General features: G+C 30.8%; 1 protein-coding gene across 1 annotated transcript; it reads left to right on the top strand.

Moving 5' to 3' along the window:
• Positions 1-228: 228 nt before the first annotated feature.
• Positions 229-25124, top strand: LOC123291627 (condensin complex subunit 3). Its single transcript, XM_044871978.1, has 14 exons — positions 229-460; positions 3020-3223; positions 3292-3432; positions 6520-7196; positions 7928-8264; positions 10161-10319; positions 13159-13410; positions 15209-15529; positions 19605-19722; positions 21055-21272; positions 21340-21516; positions 23374-23634; positions 23708-23820; positions 24926-25124. Exons 1-14 carry the CDS (start codon positions 290-292, stop codon positions 25056-25058), a joined length of 3282 nt encoding a protein of 1093 aa, XP_044727913.1. The 5' UTR covers positions 229-289; the 3' UTR covers positions 25059-25124.
• The last annotated feature ends 130 nt before the right edge of the window (positions 25125-25254 follow it).

The following is a 25254-nucleotide window of genomic DNA, read 5'->3' as shown; positions in this document are numbered from 1 at the left end:
TAAGTACGTGATTTTATGAACAAGCCTACCAAAATTTTGTTCATATCATTAACTCTAGTTGTAAACTTGGGACTAAAATTAGTATACCTTGATACATATTTCATATACACAGAGTATAATAACCATTGTAAAGTTGGTATCATTTTAGTTGGCAGTACTGTATAAACATCAGTCAGTTAACCAATCAAATCATTAAACTTCAAAAACAGTTGTTTACAAGTTTTTAGAAAATTAATAACGACTTAACTTTAATAACGCTCTCAAAAATATATAAAATTATATGTAAAACATGGTTCGAAAACGTAACAAGAAAACGAGACAAGATGAAGAGAATACAAGTATGAAAACAATTAGTAAAAATGATTTGTTACGCGAACTGAAGACTGTCTTTCTAAATGTTCAACAAAATACATCGTACCATGAAAAATGTTTGAAGGTTTTACAAAATTTATTCCCTTTGGTAAGAATATTTTATAAAATATGATTTTTATATTTAGTTTTTAAGTCTTAATAAACTTTGAGCTACTTTCGTTGCAAGTTCATCGACCATGTGTATTAAGTTTAAGGGGACTTGTAACATTGAGATTTTTATGAAATTGATTTTTTTTTTTTTTTACATAAAAAGTACGGGGGTACGTTAAACCTTTAGAATAATGCCATGATTTTCTAATTTTGTACCCTGATAATTCGATGTCAAGTTTATCGATTTTATTCTAGATGGTTGGTTTAGTTTCGTCTTGAGTTTCTTCAAGTATTGAATGTTCAAATTTTTGTTATTTCGTTTATTCGTTTTGAAATCAAATTTTCGAAAAAAAAAAAGTAATAAAATTTAAAAAGGTCATAACTTATTAATTTTGACCAATCAATACCTATAAAATAACGAGTACTTTAAGATTGTTTTTGTTTATTTTCTTTTAAACCATCAAAAATCGAGATATTCGCAGGATATTCAAAGGGCAACAGTTAAGTTATAACTATTATTAGTCGCGTCTGTCAAGATTTTAACTTCTTATTTCTCAGCAACAGCTCCGATTCGGTTTCTTGAGCGAATTTCCGAAGGAAATGGAGTCTCGGTTAAATTTATCGAGTTTCAAGCATATGTCAACTCAAACTAGCCCTGTATATATTTTTTGTAACTTGAACCCAAAGTTTTAGTTTTTTTTCCTCAAAAAACCTTATAGCTTCGATTGACCTGAAAATTTGACGGTAAGTAGATAAGACTCTAATAAACAAAAGTTATATTGTGCTGAGGGGTGCATTTGACCAGACACGGTGATATTCACCCCTTCTTGAGGTTGAAAGTGACAACGGAAATCGATAGAATGATGAAATCTTATCAAATAGTGTCATTTAAGTATATTTCAAAAAGTCAACACTTTCCGAGTTATTGACGATTGAAATTCGGAGTATTTAACGTTAAATAACTGAAAAATATGGCGTTTTTTGAAATCGTGCACTTTTTAAAGTACTATAAAAATCTTAAAAATGAAAAAAGTCTCAAGTCATTTACACAAAAATTAACGAAGTTATAATGAAATGAAAGTATCTAGTACATTTTTTTTTATATTTTTAGCACAAAATCTGTTTAATTTACCACGGGAACTAGAATTAATGCTTTGCCGCTTTCCAATTTACTTTATTTAAGTACTGATATATAGTTTTCAAAATATTGAAATTTAAATGCAAAAAAAGTTTCTTTATCTATCGTTAAATAACTCGAAAAATAAAGTTATAAAAAAAAGTTTTGAATGTAAAATTTTCTGCAGAAAAAGAGCTTAATTTTTGCTAAACTTAATTATTTTTCGAGTAATTTAACGATAAAGTCTTGTTTGCATTTAAATTCCAATATTTAAAAAAATATATATCCGAAACTGCTCGAACTTTTTGAGCATGTTGTCAGTACCTAAATAAAGTAAATTGGAAAGCGGCAAGCATTAATTTTAATTCCCGTGGAAAATTCATCAGTTTTTGTGCTGAATAAAACATAAAACAAGTGAAACAAACAATTGACTGAGTTAATTGTTGAAATACCATGCATAGTCAGTGTTGATTTCTTTATCACATAACACATACAAACATGTGACACATACATAACTGATAATCAAGTATAGTACCTAGTTCCGTCTAATTGGCGCCCTCACGGGTAAACAGTGATGTTTACGAAAAAATGTTTCAAACAAAAGTTGTTTAATTTTTGATAAGGAACATTTTTTACATTTAAACTTTTGTTCTATCTCTAACGGTTTACAAGATGGGTCCTACGGACCCAAGACCCAATTGACCTATGATGCTCATTTACGAACTTGCCCTCATTTTTTACGTCCTGAGTATGCTGTAAAAATTTCAGCTCGATATCTTTTTTCGTTTTTGAGTTATCGTGTCCACAGACGGACGGACGGACGGAAATGGACTAATCAGGTGATTTTATGAACACCTATGACAAAATTTTTTTCCTAGCATCATTATTTTTAAGCGTTACAAACTTTGGACTAAACTTAATATACTATGTATATTTTATATATGCATGGTATAAAAAGGTACGAGAAACTTACTTTTCATTATAACTCCGTTAATTTTCGTGCAAATGACTTGAATAGTACTTTAAAAATTGTATGATGTATAATTTTTTCAAAAAAACGTCAAATTTTTCAGTTATTTAACGTTAAATATTTCGAATTTCAATCGTCAATAACTGGGAAAGTGTTTATTTTACGAATTATACTTAAATGACACTTTTTTACTTATGTAACATGTATTTTTCCACTTCCTAAGGAGTGGTTACCATCTTCTGGTCAAAAACATCACTCCTCGCCATATAACTTTTGATTTATAGCCTTCACAAACTTTAATTCTAAATTTTCATCGAAATCTACAGATCAAAATTTTTTTCTCGTCGTTTACTAAAATAAAGGGAATTAAAAAAAAAACAATAGTTTTTTTGTGGTTTGAAAGCCACTTGTTTTAAACATGAGCTTACACGGGAATCATTTTTAAACACATGAAATTTTTTAACTTTTAGGTTGAGCAAGACGTATTTTTTGATTTGTTCGTAAAATGTTTACAAATACCATTACAAATCGGTGAGAAAAATCCATATGTTGAGCGTTGTTTGGATTTTGCTGCAAAATTCTGTACCTCATTCGAAGAAGTACCAAATCCTGAAAATGACGATGAATTAGAAATGCATCCATTTTTGGCGGAAATATTTAAGTATTCTTTAAAGGTGAGAATTTTGAGTGAATAATGAATGAATTTGGATGCCATCAGTTATTTAATATTTTTATTTTGTAGTATCATCGATCGAACTCATCTGATTTTCGTTATCGATTGTGTCAATTTGTGAACAAAATATTAGTTTTCCTTGGTGAACAAGCCGAATTAGATGATAAATTATGTGATAATATTCTGCGTGCAATGTTAGATCGTTTACAGGTATGTAACTATCATGATATTTTTAGTCATATTTTCCCCGAAAAAATAGAATAATGCACTATTATTTCGGAACCAACCAGAGAGGTGTGAGTGTAGAATATTATGGAGTGTAGAGCTAAGCAGAAACATCTTATTTGAGAGAAAAATTGAAAAAGTGGTCAGCGATTATTAAACTACTTAATAAGTTTAAAAATGAGCTAGAAGCATTTTTCGCACATAAAAATTTAAAAAGTTATAAGCAACTAAGGATAAAAAAGATTCTTAAAGAGGAGAAAATTTCCAATAAAAACTCTCGTTCCACTCTCGGTCTCTATTATTTATAATTTTAATTTAACGCTGAAAATAGATCTTTTGAGCTATTTTTAGATGTTTGTAATATCGCCAAAAACGAGTATCTCACCCTAAATCATTTTTTTAAGATATTAAATATTAATTTAAAAGAATTAATTATAGTTGGAAATTTATCTAAAAGTTTTTCAACATGTTAGACATTTGTTTATTAACAATATTTTCTCGAATTTTCGTTTTCATTGTAATCTAAAAAAAAAAAAAAATGTTTACATAATTGGCGTAAAATTTTAGGCTTCGTGAAGCCTTTCTCATACAGGGTGCCTAGCTAAGTTGGCTACAAATGGAAAACTTTTTTATTATAAGGTTTACGAAAAAAATTTATTTTTTATAAAAATCTCTGCTTTCAAAAATATTAACATTAATACGCAATTTAGGTGCAAATTTTTTCAATTTTATAGTATGAATTATATGGGAATATCAGTTGTGAATGTGTGGCTATCTTAGAGTGGATATCTTTCTTTACATACGTGACGTCAAAAAACAAACGATTGCGTCGTCAACACTGTCTATACATGGAAAAAATTAACTCAGTTAATTGTTTCTTTTCACTTGTTATACCATGCATATGAAATATACATAGTATATTAAGTTTAGTCCCAAGTTTGTAACGCTTAAAAATAATGATGCTAGGAAAAAAATTTTGTCATAGCTGTTCATAAAATCACCCAATTAGTCCATTTCCGGTTGTCCGTCCGTCCGTCCGTCCGTCCGTCCGTCTGTGGACACGATAACTCAAAAACGAAAAAAGATATCGAGCTGAAATTTTTACAGCGTACTCAGGACGTAAAAAGTGAGGTCAAGTTCGTAAATAAGCAACATGGGTCAATTGGGTCTTGGGTCCGTAGGACCCATTTTGTAAACCGTTAGAGATAGAACAAAAGTTTAAATGTAAAAAATGTTCCTAATAAAAAAATAAATAACTTTTGTTTGAAACATTTTTTTGTGAACATCACTGTTTACCCACGAGGGCGTTAATTAGGTGCAAATTTTATAGTATGTATTTATATAGGAATATCAGTTGTGGGCGTGTCTATTTAAAAGTGAATATCTTTTGTTATTTACGTGACGTCAAAAAAACAAACATTTGCGCATCAACACTGTCTATACATTTTTGTATGTGTTATGTGATAAAGAAATCAACACTGACTATGCATGGTATTTCAACAATTAACTCAGTCAATTGTTTCTTTTCACTTGTTTTTAGTTTACAATGAAGACGAAAAATCTATACAAATTTTGTTAATTAACAATAAAAGAGCATGACGTGTACATTACAAAACTGTTATCCAACGCAAGGAAATGTGTTTTAGTATATTAAGTAATTAATACCATACAGTATGTAAACAAGCCTGACAAGCCTGACAAGCCACACACTATGACGTCACTTCCGTTTTAGAAATTTGAATTTCTCTCACTGAATTTGTATTTAAGCAATGAAAAAGATATTTATTACTTAAATAATGGTTTAGTTCTAATGTCCAGCCAATAAAGTTACGGAAAAAAATAATTGAACCAAATATAAATTTCATGAATAGTCCTTGTCTAACTTTTAGATAAATTTCCAACGATAATAAATTCTTTAAAATGTTTAGCATGATTTTAGCAAAATGTTTAAAAGATGTTTGTTTGTTACGCTTTCACGCAAAAATTACCGAATGGATTTGAATGAATTTGTACAACAATATAGCTCATACATCAGAATAACACATGAGCTATAATTATTAAAGATATATTTAAAAAAAAAATTTAATAAATTTAATTTGACATTTTACTGCTCCATCTAGTATCATCATTTTGAATCATAAATTAAAGATTCCTGTAAAAATTTAAAATAATAAACGTAAAACAATAGACCTTTCCAATTTTAAAAAGTCATTACCTTTTCTTTCGGACAGCTTTATTAAAAAACTAATGTGATAAAATGAATAACAAATATTTTGTATCTTTGTCCAACTTATTACTGTCTGGTCGAAACATTATTGAATCGTAGTTGAAATGAATAGGTCTCTGAATAGGTCTCTACTATTCATGGTCATTTTTTGTGATATACTCAATAAATTATGACTATTTTACTACACGTGTTATGAAAGATAGATAAGTGAGATCAAGAGAGGTGGAAACTATAAAGCGGTTTTACTTTTAAGCCCAGTGAAACGAGCGAGTATCAAGCTAGTATATTATAATCGTGAAAGTTTGTGAGGATGTATGGATGGATGTTTGTTACTCTTTCACGCAAAAATTACTGACCGGATTTGGATGAAATTAAAAACTATAGAAAGTTACATTATCAGCGAGTATCATTGGCTAAATTTTATTTTCAAAAAAATTAGGGTTTCGCTCCAAAAAAATTAAAATTCATAAAATTGTTAACAAAAGGGAAGATAAGTGAGGGCTATAACAAGGTAATCTTTGTTTTTAGAGTTGAAATTTCCCAGAAAAGCAGACGGATACCTATTAGTACACCATATATTTTAAAAATTTTTAAATTAATATTTTAAAAAACATAGAGAAAAATGATAACGAGAAAATATGATCATGGTAATTGATTCCTGTTGTCCCCGATTTTTCATAATTTTGATATCGTATCGCGTAAACTATGTAACTTTTGCTAAATTGACTTATTTTGAGACCTTCAATAGCTATTAGTTCGTTGTAAAAGGGTTTTAGGGCACACTGTATTAGCTAATGTACGTTTTTTTTGTGACATAGCATCTATAAAATTGTTTTCATTTTCAGGATCCGAAATATAAAGTCCGTACTCAAGCCGTAATAGCATTACATCGTTTACAAAATCCCAACGATCCAAATGATCCCGTAACGAAATCATATTTCTTTCATATGGAAAAAGATCCAAGTCCACAAGTACGTCGTGCTGTTGTTAATAATCTGGCTCGTTCTATACGTGCATTTCCCCAAGTTATGGAACGTATACGTGACACAGATGAAAAAGTGAGACGAGACGCATACAATTTCATTGGAATGTACTCGTTAAAAAATTTTAAAATTGTTCAACGTATGTCGATATTAAAATCGGGTTTAACTGATCGTTCAAAATTGGTAAAACGTTGTGTATCCGAAAATTTAATACCAAAATGGTTTGTACATTATGAACGATCATATTTTGATTTTTTAAAAGCGATCCGGGTCGATGTGAATGTACAAACAATTAAAGATAGTAACGAAGTATCCAAATTATTGCTGAATGTATTCTTTATGGATGGATCTGCCAATGAGATCATTCAAGTTTTGCAATTAAATGAACAAAAGATGTTGAGACCAGAATTTTTGGATCATGAACATGTATTATATTGGCGGTATTTATGTGAATTTTTCCATAAACAAAATGCGGTTGGGGAAGAATTTTTGGATAATATTTTACCAACATTAACCGAATTTTGTGGATTTATTAAAAGGTTAGTATATGGATGGTCGTAAGAATTAATTATCAAAATTCTCTCATAATACTCGATTCTTCAGTATAATAATTTTAATAATAATAAGACATAAGAGGAATACCACAAATGGGTTCCTAACACTGAGGCAAACAGTATACTACTTCTTTTTAACAAAAAAAATTGGGTAAAACTCAGCGGGAAACTTAGCTTACAGGGCAAACTCAGCGGGAAAGGGTCGATAAAGGGGTTACAAAACTTGGGTAAAAAATCCAACAGCTGAATGTTTGTCAGTGAAGAGGGGTGGCCATTTAAAAGGGTGGCAAACGATTTTTTGCGATTTGCGGCGTAAATTCTCTCTTCTGAAAGTTCAGTTTCAGTTTCTGAGAAATTGGTAAAAAGACCTCTTTTTAAAGTCCTTAAAAACGATTTTTTTTAACGATAGGATATTTTTTTTAAAGATATCAATCACAATTCATATAAAAGAATAAAAATATATGACTTTGAAAAATTTCATTAATTCTACTTCTTAAGGACGTTTCCAAAAAATCACGTTTTCTTAGGATCGATCATCTTTAAATCGTATATGTGCACTCATTAATTTCCATTATAAACAGGTAAATTTTGTATACTCCTTACTGCGTTAAATTTATAAATTGGAACTGTTAAAATTTGCGTTTATAACATACAGGGTGTCTTCTTTTTCTTTGCAATTTTTTTAATAGTCTAAATATGTTGTTTTCATTTTCAAGTTTTGTGGAAAAAAATTGTGGAAACGACCGTGAAGTATTAGAAGAAAATATTTATCAATCAATTTTACAGCAATTATTTGAAATGATTCAATATTTTGATCTATCTGATGAAGCTGGTCGAAATAATTTACTGAAATTAATCAAAGAAATGTTATTGTATGAAAATTTGAGCACGTCAACAGTTGATGTGATGGTTGAGAAAGTGTTGGAACGATTAATACCACATCCTAAAGAACGTATTGCTACTGTCATTGAGATCATTACAGAAATTACTGAACCAATGGAAGAACTCGAAATAGAAGAATCAGATGATTCAAAACGTAGAAAAGAAGTCAAGGTTTGTGCAAATTTTTTTAAAATAATTTCCAAAAAATCGATTAAATTTTACATTAAAAAATGTAAAACTTTCAAACGCCTTCGGAATATATTTGGATTATAATAACATACTTACAAACTAGGTAATATTTACACATTAGTGTTTAAATATTGCTTAATATATAATAGACGTTTTTCATGAAAAACAGAATGGCTTTTTGTTAATTTTTTATGGAAATATAGGTCGAGTAGAGCCTGCAACTCGAAAATTACGCATTTTTAAGAATAAAAACGCTATGAAAAAAATTGTAAAAGTCACAACGCCATTCGTGTGTTTCCGGATCGTTTTCGCCAATTTGAATTTTAATGATTTTCATTGTCTGTTTTCTCAGTCATATGGCTCCAAAAAAAAACCGGGAAAAAATTAGCCCATTTATCAAGACATTTACTTTCAATAAAAAAAAAAAAAAAAATGTGAAAATGGTCTATTGATTTAACGCGTTAGGACCTAATAGAGCGGCAATTTTAAAGATCAGGTCGTCCAAGTCCCAACAATATATACAGGCTATTCTTTAAACAATTATGTTTGATGATTTATCTTTTGTTTAAAATCCCTTCCATTTGTATTTCCAACGAAAATAATTCTTTAGAAAACATGTGAAAAACATTTACTTGGGGTCTAAGGTCACAAAATGGGTTTTCGCGATTTTCAGCAAAACGGTAAGTTTTACCATAAAATTAGATCAGACAAAAATTTTAGATGAGATAATTACATATAAAAATTTAATTTAATTATCTGATCTACAATTTTTGTCGAAACTAATTTTATAATAAAACTTACCGTTTTGCTGAAAATCGTGAAAAACCCATTTTTGTGACCTTTGACCCCAAGTAGATTTTTTCCAGGTATCGGATCGATGAGGATTTTTTAGATTTCATTTATGATGGGCTTTGAACAATCCTACGCACTTTGAGCTGGGTTCGAATTTTTTTACCTTCGTATGTGTAATTTGATCGGATAGTTTAAATAATCATTGAATCGGATTACGATATCTTCTACATTCGGTATATGTACAGTGTGTCCACGGATAGAGGTAACTTTACTTGTTTTCTTACTTTACATTTTAAGAAAAAAGCAGACAAATTTAAAATTTCGAAATAATGTAGAGAGTAGCCACAAATTTGGAATCATTATTTTTCTTTTTGGTAAACTACCCTGCCTTTTTATAAGTTGCACTCCATACAAAATTTCAAGAAAATCTTTCCAACTTTGACAATTCCATTCTTAGTGAATGTTGCTTTATCCGAGAAAATATATTTTCTTATTAATTCCCTAACACAGTCCACAGAAAAATACACTCTCAAATAGTATTTATTGTAACACCCCTAGATAATTTGTTTGTTGGGTTATCTCAAACAAGAAGTTTATAATTGTGATCTAAATGGCAATGAAAACAAAAAATCACAGAAGAAGCAGTTAATGAGATAAATGTACATACACTGTATAAAGCTTATAAAAAAATTAGGTTTTACACCTGCCACCCCTTTTCACCCCCGGCGCACCCCTTTCGGGCTAAATTCAGCTGTTATAATTATTTTTCCTGAGTTATGTATATTATGTCCTACACAAAAAAACGGGTACGGTCTTGCAACTAATTTTTTCCAAAACTAATTAATTTCAGAGATATTGAGACTGGTGTAAATAAGAAAATTTACAATTATAGTTATCTCTATCCGGGGACACACTGTATAACCAAAATTAAGCCTTATTCTTTTTGAAGTCATTCCCTGTGTTTGTCATCCTAAAAGAAATGTTTGTGAAAATAACCAATCGTCATTTTGTTTGTGCTCACTTATCATAGCCTAAATATTGTTCGTTTTATTTGTGTGTGTGTGCATATTTATGTGTTATTTGTAGCTCCATGAATTACGCTTTACATTAAACTGTTTAAATGATGATGAAGAAATCGCTGTGGAAGAAAAAGATTATATTAAAGCTGCTGAAATTAAAGAAGAAATTAAACAAATCACTGAAAAATTAAAAGAATTAACAGCTGCACCAAAACCAGTTGCTCAGGTATTATTGTTTGCTTCATGCGTTCATTTGTGTTAATGTTTTTAATATTTTATGTAATTTACGGATGATTTCCAGTGCGTCAAGATAATAGCACTTATAAAATATACAGGATGCTTTTTTAAGTTGGCATATGCTTGAAACTCGAAAAATAACTGTTTTCGATAAAAATGTTTCAATCTCACTCTACTCCATAACTGGCAATCGATAGATGAACACTTTAAATTAGAAAGTTGTTATTGTAAAAAAGTTGTAAAAAGTAACATTTTTTGTTCGAAAAATTTTGCCGAAAACCGTACTGTTTAGACAATAACGGACTGAAACGTCTTATCCAAAATTGTTATTTCGTATAATTATTTCTGCGAAATGTAAGCACTCTTCGAAAAAAAATGGTTTGTTTTTCTATAAAGACCATTTTTGTTCAAATTGAATGAACAGGCGCACAAAAAGCTAGATTTTTGCCAACAATTACTGTCTAAACTAATCGGTTTTCAAAAAAATGTTTCAATTAAAAAATATTTGCGTATTTATAAAGAACAACTTTATAATTTAAAGCGTTCATCTAATGTTTATCAGTTATAAATGAGAGTTTGGTTTTAATTGAACCTGTTAGCTTAGATCGAATTTGATATCGGTATTAAATGTGTGCCGTTTGAAGCATCATTTTTCTCGATTAAATTTATTTATCGAGTTTCAAGCATGCCAAGTTAAAAAAGCACCCTGTAATAATAATAATAACTAGTTATCCCATTTTATTTATCTATCATTGAAAATACATTGTATCTGCGGATATAGCCGAAGTATAACGAAGCCATCCGAATTGCGGCTTTTGTTTTTAACCGACTTTACTGAAATTATAAAAAAAAAACTCTCACGGCTTTATATTTGGAGTTTAAAAAAAATTGTATTCACTACCTTGTAAAGCGCATAGTGGCATAAAGCATATTTTAAAGTAATCATTCCATTTGAAATTAAAAAAAAAAAATTTTAAGTGAGAGAATGTCTCTACGTAACCGTTCTGATGGGTTAAAGGTGACTAAGACTAATTTCACTTGTTGACTTTAGTGAAAAATATAATCAGTGAATTTCAAAAGTTGGTTCTTGTGGGACTCTATATATTTTTTTGTACATTTGTGCATTTTTTGTCCAAGAAGTTAATAAAAGTGACAAAAGATGCATGGATACCTACCGTCACGTTTTAGTACGATAAAATTAAATAAAAAATCATGATAATAAAGAAGAAAATGTAGCATCTTTGAAATCTGCCCTGCCACAGTTGTTTATTAGGTTGTAAAAACTCCGTATCAAAAAATTTACCTCTCAGGGAGAAAGGCTAACACCTTCTTGGGGGTAAAAAAATAAATCATTTTTTTACAAATTACAAAAAAACTATTCATCAAATAGAAAATAAAATAAATAATTAAAAAAATTAAAACCCCAACTGCGTTAAACAAAATCTGAAAAGAAAAAAACAAATTCAGTAGTTTACATAGCGACTTTAACAGTCGGGGCCCATTATTGAAAGACTTGAGTCGGTCTAGATTTTAATAGGCCCCGACTGTAAAGTCGCTATGTAAACTACTGGATTTGTTTCTTTCTTTTCACATCTTGTTTAAAACAGTAGGTTTTTAATTTTTTGAATTATTTATTTTATTTTAGACTTTTTAGTCCCAGCACTAAATAAAACCTTCATATTACAATATATTAAAACATTTTAAACTAATTTATTATTCCTAATTAAATTTGAACATATATCTTATATATAATTTTGTAATCGTCTTTTAATTTACTTTATTTTTATATCCTACTCGATAGATTGTGTTAATTTTGGTTTGATAACTATTTCACTATTAAAATTCGCCATTTTGTCTGGTTTTTTCAAACACCTATCTACGAACAGCTGGGTTTTTGAGACAAATATAATGATACCTGAAATATTGAAACCATTGAGCCGTTTGGTAATAAATAAATTTACAAACAAATATGCATACATACATACCAGATATGCGCCGAAAACATAAACACTCCTTGGCAGTCGGGTAGAATTTTTATATTATAGTTCAGTGCACATTTTAGTTTTTTTCGACTTTCAAGATTCAAAATTGACCTAGATATGCCAATTTTAAAATTGAAATTTTGCTCATTCAATCAAACGAAAAAGGACCCATCTTGTAAATCATTAGAGATAGAATAAAAGTTACCCGTGAGGGCGAAAATTATGACAAAATTATTAAGATAGTGAGTTGAAAATTTGCAGATAGCTTCAACTAGTAATCATACAAAAATTGGTAAGTCGAAAAAAACAAATATGTACACAATTACTTAAGTAACTTTTTAAAAATTTTTTCTGTTTGATGAATCGTTTTTTTGTAATTTGTAAAAAACTGATTTATTTTGTAACCCTTGAAAAATAGGGTTACACCCCCTCCCCTTCAACCTCTGAGAGGTCAATTTTTAGGTACAAAGTTTTTACAACTTTATAAACAACTGTGTCAAATTTCAAAAATGCAAAACTTTTTTCTTTATTATCATGATTTTTTATTTAATTATATCGTAATAAAACGTAGCAACATTTTTTTCCCTTTAGGTATTTACTTTCGTTGTACTATTTAACTAATTGTTGAGTAAACTGTTTAAAGCCATTCAGACACTGTCCGAATTTCCGATAATGTACGATAGACGTCAACATTTTTTATTCACCACCTCTATCTCACATATTTACATACTGTTTTTTGCTTTCTATCGAATTTTATAAGAATTTCTGACAATGAATGAATTGGCGTGCAATGCTTGCAAGATATTTTTTATTGTTTTTATTTTTCAAATTCAATAATTTTTATAGGTTCGTAAAAGAACAAACGATGATAATCGAGTATTGAAGGCGTTAGATATTGTTGCAGCAATGTTTCAATCAACAACAATACGTGAACTAACACCAGAATTACGTGTTCTACAACAAAATTTCATAACAGAATATTGTACACAAACGAATACGCCAGCAAAAATCGAATCAGCGGCACTCAAATGTTTAGCATGCTGTTCGTATTTAGATGAAGAATTAGCAATATCTGTTATGCCAAAATTTTTTTATCGGGTACTGTTTATTCTTGAATATTAAAAATAGTTTGTTTCATTTTAAATTCTAAAATACAATAAATACTTAAGTTAAATTTACTTTTTACGGAGTTGAAATTTTAATTTTGAACTCATTCTCATGAGTGTCATTCTAGACCATTTTCTCAGTCAGACCTGAGATAGGCGTTCGTAAATTTAACTTTTAATATTGAGAAGTTCTCAATTTTCATGGAAAGAGACCTATAATGATTGGCTTCGAAATTAAACGTCCTATTTAAAATTCCTGAAATACTCTTATATGATGGCCACAAAAGCAATAATAATAATAATAATTTATAAGAAGGGTACCGCAAATGGTTTTACTAGCACTTAGACCAAGGGATCTTCTGTGCCCTGCTTGAGAACAACCTGCAAAACCACGCAGAACGTTTACAACTTCTCCGTCGGGATGTGTCTCATGATTGGTGGATTCAAGGTTCTGGACCCAAACATGCCTGTTTCTGTAGGTGCAAATAACATGTATTAGTTAGAGAGTTGACCAAATGATTTACTTATAGGCATGGTTGCGGTTTGTTTTAAATATAATAGTAGGTTTGAGACTTTAAGAGCTTGCCTTTACATCCGAAAATGCTAAATCTAAGTACGAAATAAAAACTAAAAAACTATTTTGAAAATTTATACCGCAATAATAATGGAGTACAAACAAAAGGCGTTACTTTGATAATATTTGTCGACAAAGTCGCATCTATCGAATGTACATACATATTGTACAACCGGCTCAGTGGTCGAGAGGTCTAAGGCGTTAGTCTTTGAGTTTTTGGCTACTGACTGGGAGGTTGCGGGTTCGAGTCCAAGCAGCGGCAGTGTGAACAATTATAATTAATAGGGGTGCAGAATTGATCACATTGTCGTCGCTTGGATAAGAACGAAGTAACCGATGTAATTGTAAATATGTATATAGTTAAATAAATAATGATGTGGGTGGCCTCTGTTATAAAGCATATATGTCAGAGAAACGGAGGTTAAACTCTATTATTATACATACATTCGATAGAAACGTTATTATAATATCGTTACAAGCCCAGCAAGTGGTCGAAATCTGGAACCACATCTAATCAGTTATCAAACAAGCAGGCAGTCTCCAGAACCGCCATTTAGTGACAATTTTTCGAAACCCCTCCCCCCTTCTGAGAATATTCCACGTAGAAATTCGCGGACCCTTACAAGGCGACTTTGAGCATTACCTACTATCATATTTAAGCTTCAGGAACCGTAACCATAACCATCAACAAATCATATGGCCAGCTCTCTAACTATATGGAAGTTTCATCCTTCTCCAAACAGGTCTTACAAGTGGGATTGTCAGAGATCCCCATGTTATGAAGGTGGTAGTTCAATCAACAGTGTCCTGTCAGGAATCCCACCACCTTTCTCAATTGTTCTGTAGTGAGTTTCAAGCAGTCGGGCACAGTCGAATGGAACTAGCTATGGTTATACAACGTCCTGACTCATGCCCTGTACAAAATCACAGTAATCAAAATGGACTTGTCGTACCCATTCCTTGGTTCGGTAAATTAAGGAGCATTTTGCTATAAGAATGCCAGGCTCAGGTGAAAGGAACGTTTGAGATGACTCCTCCCGTGTTTGACTGTTATTCAGTACCAGGCGGTTCAATTCCTTGAAGCATTCAAAGACTATGTTCGTTTGAAAGCCGCAATATCAATATTTATGTAGGAAATCAATAGTCTAGACACGTAAATGAAACAAACTAAAACAACGAACTTATTCCCGAACTATAAAAATTTCTATATTTGTAGTTAATGGCTTATCAATATAAATTAACAACAAACAGAGAGGTTATAAAAACAGCTCTTTGTGCCGTATTCGATTTATTATTAATATATGATGCATCAAAATTCCAACCACCGGCTGATAATACGGTGACGGGTGCAAATAAAACACGTCTAGGTAACGCTGGTAATAAAACGAAACGTACTTTATATGATGGATCACAATATGATGAAGATATCAGTGATGATGAAGAAGATGAGATTGAAACACAAGATGTTAACTTTTCAATGAATGCCGCTACTACAAATGAAATCATATCCTGTATTTTATCATTTCTTGATGACGAGGTAAGTCTAGGAAACTAATAAAATTTATCGTCATTAAAACAAAAAAAATTTTTCTTTTTAAGAAAATAAAATATGAAATATTTGTCTTAAATGAATCAGTCTTATCAGTCTTAAGGGGCTATATCCAGTTAGAATTTTCAAAAAATTTATTTTGCATTCTCGGGATGTACATATATTTAAGTATATTCTCTGAAAATTTCAAGTTGATCCGAGAAGTATTCACGAAGGATTCAGAACGCATTACGAAAAAATTTTTTTTAACTGAGTGTAAACGTCTTTTGAAACTTTAAACGCGTTTTTCTCGAAACAGCGTTTTCACAGCCGGTTTTTCGACTAAAGAAATTTTCTGGATTTTTTTCATTTTGGATAATAAAAACCAGAGATGTGATGCTCACCGCCATACACCTTTTTTGGAGGAACTCCAGGTGATCGTCTACAGTAGCAATGTCAATTTTTTAAATCGGATCTTCAAATTAAAGAAATGTCCTATATGTATACGTTTTTAACCCCCGAACCAAACGAACCTGTGCCCTCGTAGCGCCTAAACTAATGAACCGATTTGAATTTTTTTTACTTTATTATATTATAAATAAAAGTATTGTGATCGAAAAAAAATCGATATCGGGGTTTCAACGGAAATACACGTTTTGAGGGTCCCTGATTCCAAAAAATTGGTTTTTATAAAATATTGCGTCCGTCGGTATGTCTGTTACCAAGCTGGAGCCTTCAATTTTTAACCGATTTTTCTCAAACTCGGTACATAGATTCAGTTTGGCCATAATTCCAGACGATTTTTTCCCTAGGCCTTTTTTTAAGGATACTCCCTTCTAGGCCAAAACAGGATTTTTGGGGTTTTCTCAAAAACGGCTCTAACGATTTCGATTAAACTGGGCACAAGGCTAGACCTTAAGGTGTTCCTAAGATTGGTATAAGCCACATATCCGGGAAAATTAGAGAGGGCCACATCCTTGGGAAAAACTTTTTTTTTGGGGTTTTCTCAAAAACGGCTCAAACGATTTCGATTAAACTAGGCACAAGGCTAGACCTTAAGGTGTTCCTAGTAGGATTGGTATAAGCCACATATCTGAGAACATTCGAGAAGGCCACACCCTAGGGAAAACATTTCAAAATACAGGAAAATGGAATTTTCTAGGGAGAGGCTGAGGGGACAGCAGTGTTTTATAATATAATAAAGTCTTGTCCGATGTTTCGGACCGTTTATTTATTTCGTTTTAAAGATAATTTAATGGGGAGTATTCATAGCTATGTTTCAAGTGCGAGTTTAGGGTTCCGTCCCGGAACAACTTAAGAATATACGATGATCCACAAAATCGGTTCATTTTGGAGAAGGCCCTAAGGAAAAAGGTAAATTAATGAAGAGTGTTCTTAGATACCAATTTTTGGGCATCCCAAAAATTTCTCGTGGGTTTTTTAAATTTTGAACTGGATATAACCCCTTATACACCTATCTAAATACTTCTGATATTAGTTAAATTTGGAAAAAATTAGTTGCAGGATCGGACCCGTTTTTTTGTGTAGGACATAATATATATAACTCAGGAAACAAACTTAAAACAGCTGAATTTAGCCGGAAAGGGGTGCGCCGGGGTGAAAAGGGGTAGCAAATGGTTTTTAGCGATTTATGGCTGAAGTATTTATTTTAGAGAAAAAAATTGAATTGAAAAGTTATTGGTAATAAAAAAAATCTATAACTTTTGTATTTTTCATTTTTTTTACATAACCTCAAATTTAACGAGTAAAATGTAATTCTTTTAAAAATTGAATTGTTTTTGAGTTATTCAATTTTTTAGCAAAAACCACCCCTTTCTTGAGCCGGACGAACAATCTATTTTTTTTCATCGTACAGAGTTGAACATGGTCTCATTTTCTTTGTAAGGATGTATATTTTAATTTAAAAAAATAAAAACGTATCATTGCAATGGAAAAACATTGTTGAAATCGCCAAATCTAAAATTCAATTTTTTCATGTATACATTTTTAATGTATAATGATGGCTATGGATAATTATACCATTAAACATTAAAAACGTTTTCATGATTAATATTTTTGCGTTCCCTATTTGTTACCTGTCATTTTATATATAAAATATCTGGATGACCGAGCTTTGCTCGTTATTCTTAAAAAGACACAAATTTTATCACTAATAGAGAGATCACTAATAGAATTTGGATTTTTTTAATATTATACAAATTTAAGTAACTCTATTCAATATTTTTGTTTTTAACTTTCTTGTTCTTGGGGTTTTTATTCTTTTTCTTTCTGGTCGATTATAAACGCTGGTTCGATAGTAATTCCTTCGTTAAATTGAATGTTTAACAAATAACTTGGCTAATCTTAATCTATGTCAGAAACTTCAAGTATTTTTTTATCAGCATCTTTACTATAAAAATATCTAGTTCGCTCAAATTTTGTATTTCTCGCAACTATTTTTCCTTAGATATTTTTCTCTGTTCCAAATTCTAAACTTTTTGATTTTCTTTCAATTATTTTTAAAACCTAATATTCCATTCCTTGCAATGAAAATGCAATTTTTTTAGAAATTTGTATATAAAACGACAGGTAACAAATAGGGAACGCAAAAATATTAATTATGAAAACGTATTTAATGTTTAATGGTATAATTATCCATAGCCATCATTATACATTAAAAATGTATCGATGAAAAAATTGAATTTTAGATTTGGCGATTTCAACAATGTTTTTCCATTGCAATGATACGTTTTTATTTTTTTAAATTAAAATATACATCCTTACGAAGAAAATGAGACCATGTTCAACTCTGTACGATGAAAAAAAATAGATTGTTCGTCCGGCTCAAGAAAGGGGTGGCTTTTGCTAAAAAATTGAATATCTCAAAAACTATTCAACTTTTTTAAAAAAAGCAAAATTTCACTTATTGCTAATAAAAAAATAAACGTTTCCTGAAAATTTCAAAATTTTCCAATTTTTTTTCTAAAGAAGACAAGCTAAAAACAAAAAAATTAGTTTTTTACATTTTACTCGTTAAATTTGAGGTTATGTAAGCAATTGGAAAATACAAAAGTTATAGATTTTTAATTACCAATAACTTTCTTATTTTAACTTAATTTAACTTTTTTCTCTAAAATAAATACTTTAGCAACAAATCGCTAAAAACCATCTCTTTTCACCGCCGGCGCACCCCTTTCCGGCTAAATTCAGCTGTTTTAAGTTTGTTTCTTGAGTTATACATATTATGTCCTACACAAAAAACGGGTCCGATCCTGCAACTAATTTTTTCCTTAACAAAATGCAATTCAGTTGGTCTATTAATATTCATAGACTACTCTTCCCTTGAAAGAGAACGCAAAATGTTTAATAATAATACATAAAAAGGGTACCGAAAAGGACTTACTATCACCTAGACCAAGGAGGCTTCTTTCCCTTCCGTGAGAACAATCTGTCATCCGAGGACGAGACGTCTCTGCCGAGGAGAGTTTGTCCCCATCGGGATTTCTCCCAGAATTGCTGGATCCAAGGTTTCTGATCCAAAAATTCTAAACCTGACTCCCTGCAGGTTTCTATAGGTGCAAATAACATATATGGGGTTTCATCTTCCTCCGTACAGTCCCTACAAGTGGGAGTTTCAGTCAGGCAAGCACACTTGAATGTTCTAAGGTTATACATAGTTTGGTCTGTTGCATACCCTGCGCAAAATCTCAGTTAACAAGATAAGCTTGTCGTATCCATTCCTTTATTCGGATTCGGAAAATTACCTAGCATCCATGCTATGGAAATGACAGCCTCAGGTGAAAGAGGCATTTGAAAGGACCCTTCTCGTGCCAACAAATCCGCTGTTCAATTTCGTGTCCCTTCTTGTGTCAACAAGTCAGCTGTTTCATCGATGATTGAATTATTCATTTCCAGATTATTCAGTTTCTCGAAGCATTCATAGATCATCCTCGATTGGCCTCAAGGGTCTGAAGTGTGATCTTAGTATCTGATGAAATGCTGATAAGTGCCATGTAAACTTTTAATGCAAAATGTATACAAAATGATTTTATTGTATTTACACTTTATAAATTTTGTTTTCTAGTGGGAGGATTTTCGAACGATTGCTGCTCAAGGTTTAATTCTTTTACTCGATTGTGGAAAATTTAAATCAACAGAAGTGTTGACACGGTTAATTATATTATGGTTTAATCCTGCTACAGGTAAATAAACACCCACTCTTTATGTTTTGTCATACTAGAGTGTTTTTATACCCTAGCTTGTTACATTAACCTTAAGTTCAAGGGAAACGAATTTGGTTTCTAAAATCTCGCAATAATTTCATCAGAAGAGAAAAGTTTCATAAACCTTCGCAACGAATCCTAACGTTAAAATAAGAACTCCGATAATAATTTGCATAATGGTGCAATGAAACTAAATATCTAAAAGGAAAAAAGTGTTGCATCTTTGAAATTATCCACAGTGGTTTATTAAGTTGTAAAAACTTCGTATAAAAATATCATCCACTGAGGGGCTAGGTGCCTAACCGACTTTTGGGGAGGGGGAAGTAATTGGAGGATTTTTAATCAGTTTTTTACAAATTACAATAAAACTATATATCAAATAAAAGTTCTAGCTGATTTATTGTGCACCTTTTTTCGGCTTTTTAGCTTCAGAATTGACTGAGATATGCCAATTTTAAAATGCCAATTTTTTTTGCTCATTTAATTAAATGAAAAAGTATCCGTTATCTTGTAAACCGTTAGAGGTAGAACAAAAGTTTAAATGTAAAAGTTATTCCTTAAAAAATTAACAGCTATTGTTTGAAATATTTTTTCGTAATCATCACTGTTTACCCGTAAGGGCGCAAATTAGGAAAAAACTTAGGTATATTATTTCTCCAGAACTATAAAAGATAGGGAGTTGAAAATTTGCAGATAGCTTCAACTAGGACTTGTAAAACATTATCGAAAAATAAAAATTCTAGATGATACTTTCGAAATTTTTTAAGTTATTTTCGAGACGTCCTCACGGGTAAACCGGAATGTTTAGGAAAAAATATTTTTATAAGAAATAACTTCTACATTTAAACTTTTGTTCTACCTCTATCAGTTTACAAGATGGGTCTTTTTTCATTTGATTGATAGAGCAAAACATTCTTGAAAATATTTTCGAAATTTTCTTTGTTCTTCTAGAATGTTTCACAAGTCCACTAGTTGAAGGTATCTGCAAATTTTCAACTTCCTATCTTTAATAGTTTTGTAGAAAATGGACACCAAAGTTTTGTACTAATTTGCAACCATTTTCCGGTTGTCCGCCCGTTTGTGAACACGATAACTGAAAACGAAAAAAAATATCAAGCTGAAATTTGTACAGCGTACTCAAGGGGTAAAAAGTGAGGTCGAGTCCGTAAATGAGTAACATAGGTCAATTGGAATTTGTAAACCGTTAGAGATAGAACAAAAGTTTAAATATAAAAAGTGTTTCTTATAAAAAAATAAACAACACTTGTTTGAAACATTTTTTCGTAAACATCAGTGTTTAAAATTTTTCAGAAAAAGATTCCAAAATGCGTCAAGTTTTGGGCGTAATGTTAAATCATTTTGCGATGAACACGCCTGGTAGTCAAGAGGAATTTGCAAAAGCATTTTTGCCAACAATACGTACAGTTTTGGATGCACCAACGACTAGTCCCTTAGCACACGTTGACGTTGATACAGTTATTAACTTTTTGTTAACATATACCCAGCCTGGATTTAACAGTGTGGATGATGTACGTAGCCATGGAAATAAGATCGTGAGAATTGAGTCTCAAAGAGTATATCAAATTCTTGTTTTAGGCAAATGTTCACAATTATTTAGCAGTAACATTATGCGATGAAATATTGAAAAATGGAATAGAGAATGAATCTCGAGAAAAGATGCATTTAATCAAATGTTTACCAAATTTAGCTGTCAGTGACGATGATTGCGGATTACGTATTGATTTACAGAATTTATGTTTAAAGATCATTGATGTACGTACAGTTGAAGGTCTAGAATCAGCCATAGTTTTTCGTAGTTATTTCAAAATAATTCAGTGTAGTTACGAACTGATCCAAAAGTTTGTGATACTAAAATTTTTCATTCATTCATTCGATAGAGAGAGTTGTTTGGAGACCTTAAATCTGGAGACCATCTTGGAAAATAACTTAATTTGCGTTTTGGCCCATATCTTGCGATATATTTTTTAAAATTTGATTATTTTGATGTCGTTGAATTCGTCTGCGTTTTATCTTAAAACTCATTTACGTCGTACACGCTACGATTCATAGAAAAAAATTTTCAAAGTAAAAAACCCACCAGGAATCATGTGAATAAAGATGCTCCTATATATTACAGTAACTTTATACATTACAGTCTGCATCAAATCCGGTAGTTCTGATTTCTCGCAGACTTGTTTATGATATTATTCCAATGAATAATCCAAGTTTGTGACCTTGCTCGCCGAACGCAACTTTGTCTATAATCGAAAAATACGTGAAAATTTCGAATTTTGGCGATTATAATCCTAAAGGACTAGTTTTTTGATAAAACCGTCAGAACGTTTATAAAGTAGACTAAATTTGCTACAATATAAGACAAGATTGGACTCTGTAGATCCAATACATTCCGGGAAAAAGTTTTTCAAAATTTATCGACGTAACTTTATACATCAGAGTTAACGTCAAATCCGGTAGTTCTGATTTTTAGCAAACTTGTTTATGATTTAGTCCCAATGAATATTTCAAGTTTGTGATCTCGAGCGACGAACGCAGCTTTGTCAAAAATCGAAAAAACCCGTGAAAATTTCAGTTTTTTTTCAAATTTTGGCGATTATAATCCTAAAGGGGTAGTTTTTGAAGTACCTTTTCAAGATTCAGTTTTTAAAGCGGACTAAATTTGCTACAAGATTAGAATCGTGAGTGAAGAGCCAATAGTTTCCGAGAAAAAGCTGTTCAAAATTCAAAACTTTTTATAACTTGCATTTTTTTGCAATATTTCAAACGCCTCTCGAACTACTCTAGCGGGATGTAGTTCCACTTAGTTTCGATGGAGTGTGCTAGTATTGTTCAGGGCCAAAACGACATAATATTGGAAAAATTTGCGAAGTTAGAAAAAATGATAAACTTTGAAAAGATTTATCTCGGAAAATATTGGGTTTACAGAATCCATTCTCGTCTCATATTGTAGCAAATTTAGTCTACTTTTAAAACGTTCTAAGAATAATTCATCAAAAAGCTAGTAGCTAGTTTGCAATTATAATCGCCAGAATCCAAAATTTTCACGGATTTTTTCGATTTTCGACAAAGTTGAGTTCAGCGCTCGAGGTCAAAAACTTGGATTATTCATTAGACCAACATCATAAACAAGTCTGCAAAAACTCGGAACTACCGAATTTGATGCAGACTACCCCATACTTTCAAACGACAAGGTTACTGAATTAATATGTAAAAGTAAGTTTAAGCACCATGGCATCAGTTTTACGCGGTTCAGGGAATACAAGGTGAGAATATGAATGTTACACCCGTTGGTGTCTCAATCCTACACTAGCAAAAATGTACAGCGTTGTTGGATACTAACTCTCTTTGATTTGCTAGTGGACATTCAATTCTCACCTATATCCACCCTGTACCGTGTAAAACTGACTCCATGGTGCTTAAACTTACTTTTCTTGGTGGGTTATTTGCACCCGAAAAATTTTAGTTTGTAGTCTATTATTAATATTATTCTATTTTTTGACCAGTTTCTCCAATTTCGTCTCTCGAATACCATGCCTGGCACTAGACCTATAAAATTAAACATTAAAAATGTAAGCATTCATCTAAACAATAATTTCCTTTTTTTATAAACAGGCAACAAAGAATAAAAATTACATTCGTTGTGTGAGGAAATTTATGCAACAAATTCAAGAAAAACAACCTGATGAAATTAATGAACTCCATGCAGAGGATTCAAATCAAGGAGGAGATAATTCTACAAATATAACCGAAAACAATACTAATACAACTAGTACTAGCAACAATACAAGTAACAACAGACGTGTTTCAGAATTAAAAAAAGATATATTAAATAAATCATTACGTGTGGCGTTAACGCGGTTTGATGAGCAATCGGTAAATATATTTATTTTATTTTTATATTACATCTATGTTTATTAACAATAACACGAAATACCCTCTCCATTAGGATAAGGAAGATGGAAATATGGAAATAGATACTGCAAGTTCAGTAGGGAGTCCGAGATCGCTCAAGAATCAAAATGGCGAAGAATTTAACATATCGACGTCAGAAGCTGAAGAGTAAGTAAAATTGATTTTAACTTTTATCTTACATTATACTTGTTTGGAGGTTTACATCTCGCGCAATACTTTGCTCATTCTACGATAAGAGGTAACATGTGTGGCAATAATTGTAAAATAGATGTTTTATCCTAATTATTGTGATTTTATGCAATAAATCGCAGCATTTTTAGGTATTTCTAACAACATGAGAGAGCACGCGATATTTTAGATTGAGAAAAAACGTAGCTTTGTAAATAGTAGTTGTTTAGTAAAAAAAAGTATATTATTTACATTGTTTTTTTATGAATAACAACTATAAAGTTTTTTAAAAATGAATCAACTAAGACATAAGGCGTATTTATAAAACGCAAATAAAAAAAAATTTCAATTAATTTATCTTATATTCTGTATATTCCATCCGCTCAACTACATTCTCTGCAAGTTAATTCAAATATTAGCGCGCTTGACGTTATGCGCATAATGAATTATTCGTAAAAACAACGTTGCCGCTTATGTAATTTACTTCTGGATCAGACAAAATATTCATCAAAAGTAATCTTTGTTTTTTGTTTTTTCTTAAACTAAATGTTCAATTATCTTCTATTTTGTCTCAAACGTCTCTATTTTTTTATTTACTTAAAGTTTGTTTTTGATTCAAAGTTATATTCAAAAAGATAAGGATTACTAACTATCATTTGCATGTTAAATATCGACAATTATGAAAATTTTATAGAATAAAAGAAACGACTTGTGATTGGTTGTGACGTCTTGATATTCGTTGAGTCTGAGAACCAATCAAAATCACACCAAATTGACATTATCGGCTTGTTTCTATGTAAAATTTGGTTAATATAAATATTAAAAATAAGTTGAGAAACAAACCATTAATCATCATGCATGTTATTTTATCATTTCTCCGTGCGGTGACATTATTAAAGCGATATATTGACGTCACTGGCGTTTGAATATACCTACAGTTTAGCAAAACCATTTTCAATTGTAAAATTACATGAAAGAAATTTTAATTGAAAAATATGCAACTTCGCATTACCCAGATAATTTATTGTTTTTACAAGTTTGACTAACTATATCTTCACAATTAAATTGGTATTATTTTTTTTAGGGATTATGAAACATCTTCATCCGACGAAGAAGTGGAGTTGCCAAAACGTGGTATGTTGATCCAAGCTCAAATCCATACAGCGCCACGAAGAACAAGTTTAAGAAGTAGAAGTAGTATAGGATCTACACGATAGATTAGTTTTTATTTAAAATTTAGTGTGTGTGGTAGAGCCATTCTGTCTAAATAAATCAAATTTTAAATTCAGACTATTGTAAATTTGTTTAAATTTTTATTTAATAATAAAAAATTTGTTACATTTTTTACAATTTCTGTTTTCTTTTTTGATCATGTTTCCCTCTAATTTTTTGGATATATGCACTGTAACGAAG

This window comes from Chrysoperla carnea, chromosome 2 (assembly GCF_905475395.1).
Source record: "Chrysoperla carnea chromosome 2, inChrCarn1.1, whole genome shotgun sequence".
Lineage (NCBI taxonomy): Eukaryota > Metazoa > Arthropoda > Insecta > Neuroptera > Chrysopidae > Chrysoperla > Chrysoperla carnea.
This window is presented reverse-complemented; position numbering and strand designations above follow the sequence as displayed.

Bases quoted from the DNA above. Each gene is read 5' to 3' on its own strand.
- LOC123291627 (XM_044871978.1), top strand. From the start codon at position 290: ATGGTTCGAAAACGTAACAAGAAAACGAGACAAGATGAAGAGAATACA. The intron at 461-3,019 runs GTAAGAATATTT...TTTAACTTTTAG, and splicing joins TACAAAATTTATTCCCTTTG to GTTGAGCAAGACGTATTTTT. The intron at 21,517-23,373 runs GTACGTACAGTT...TTTTATAAACAG, and splicing joins TATGTTTAAAGATCATTGAT to GCAACAAAGAATAAAAATTA.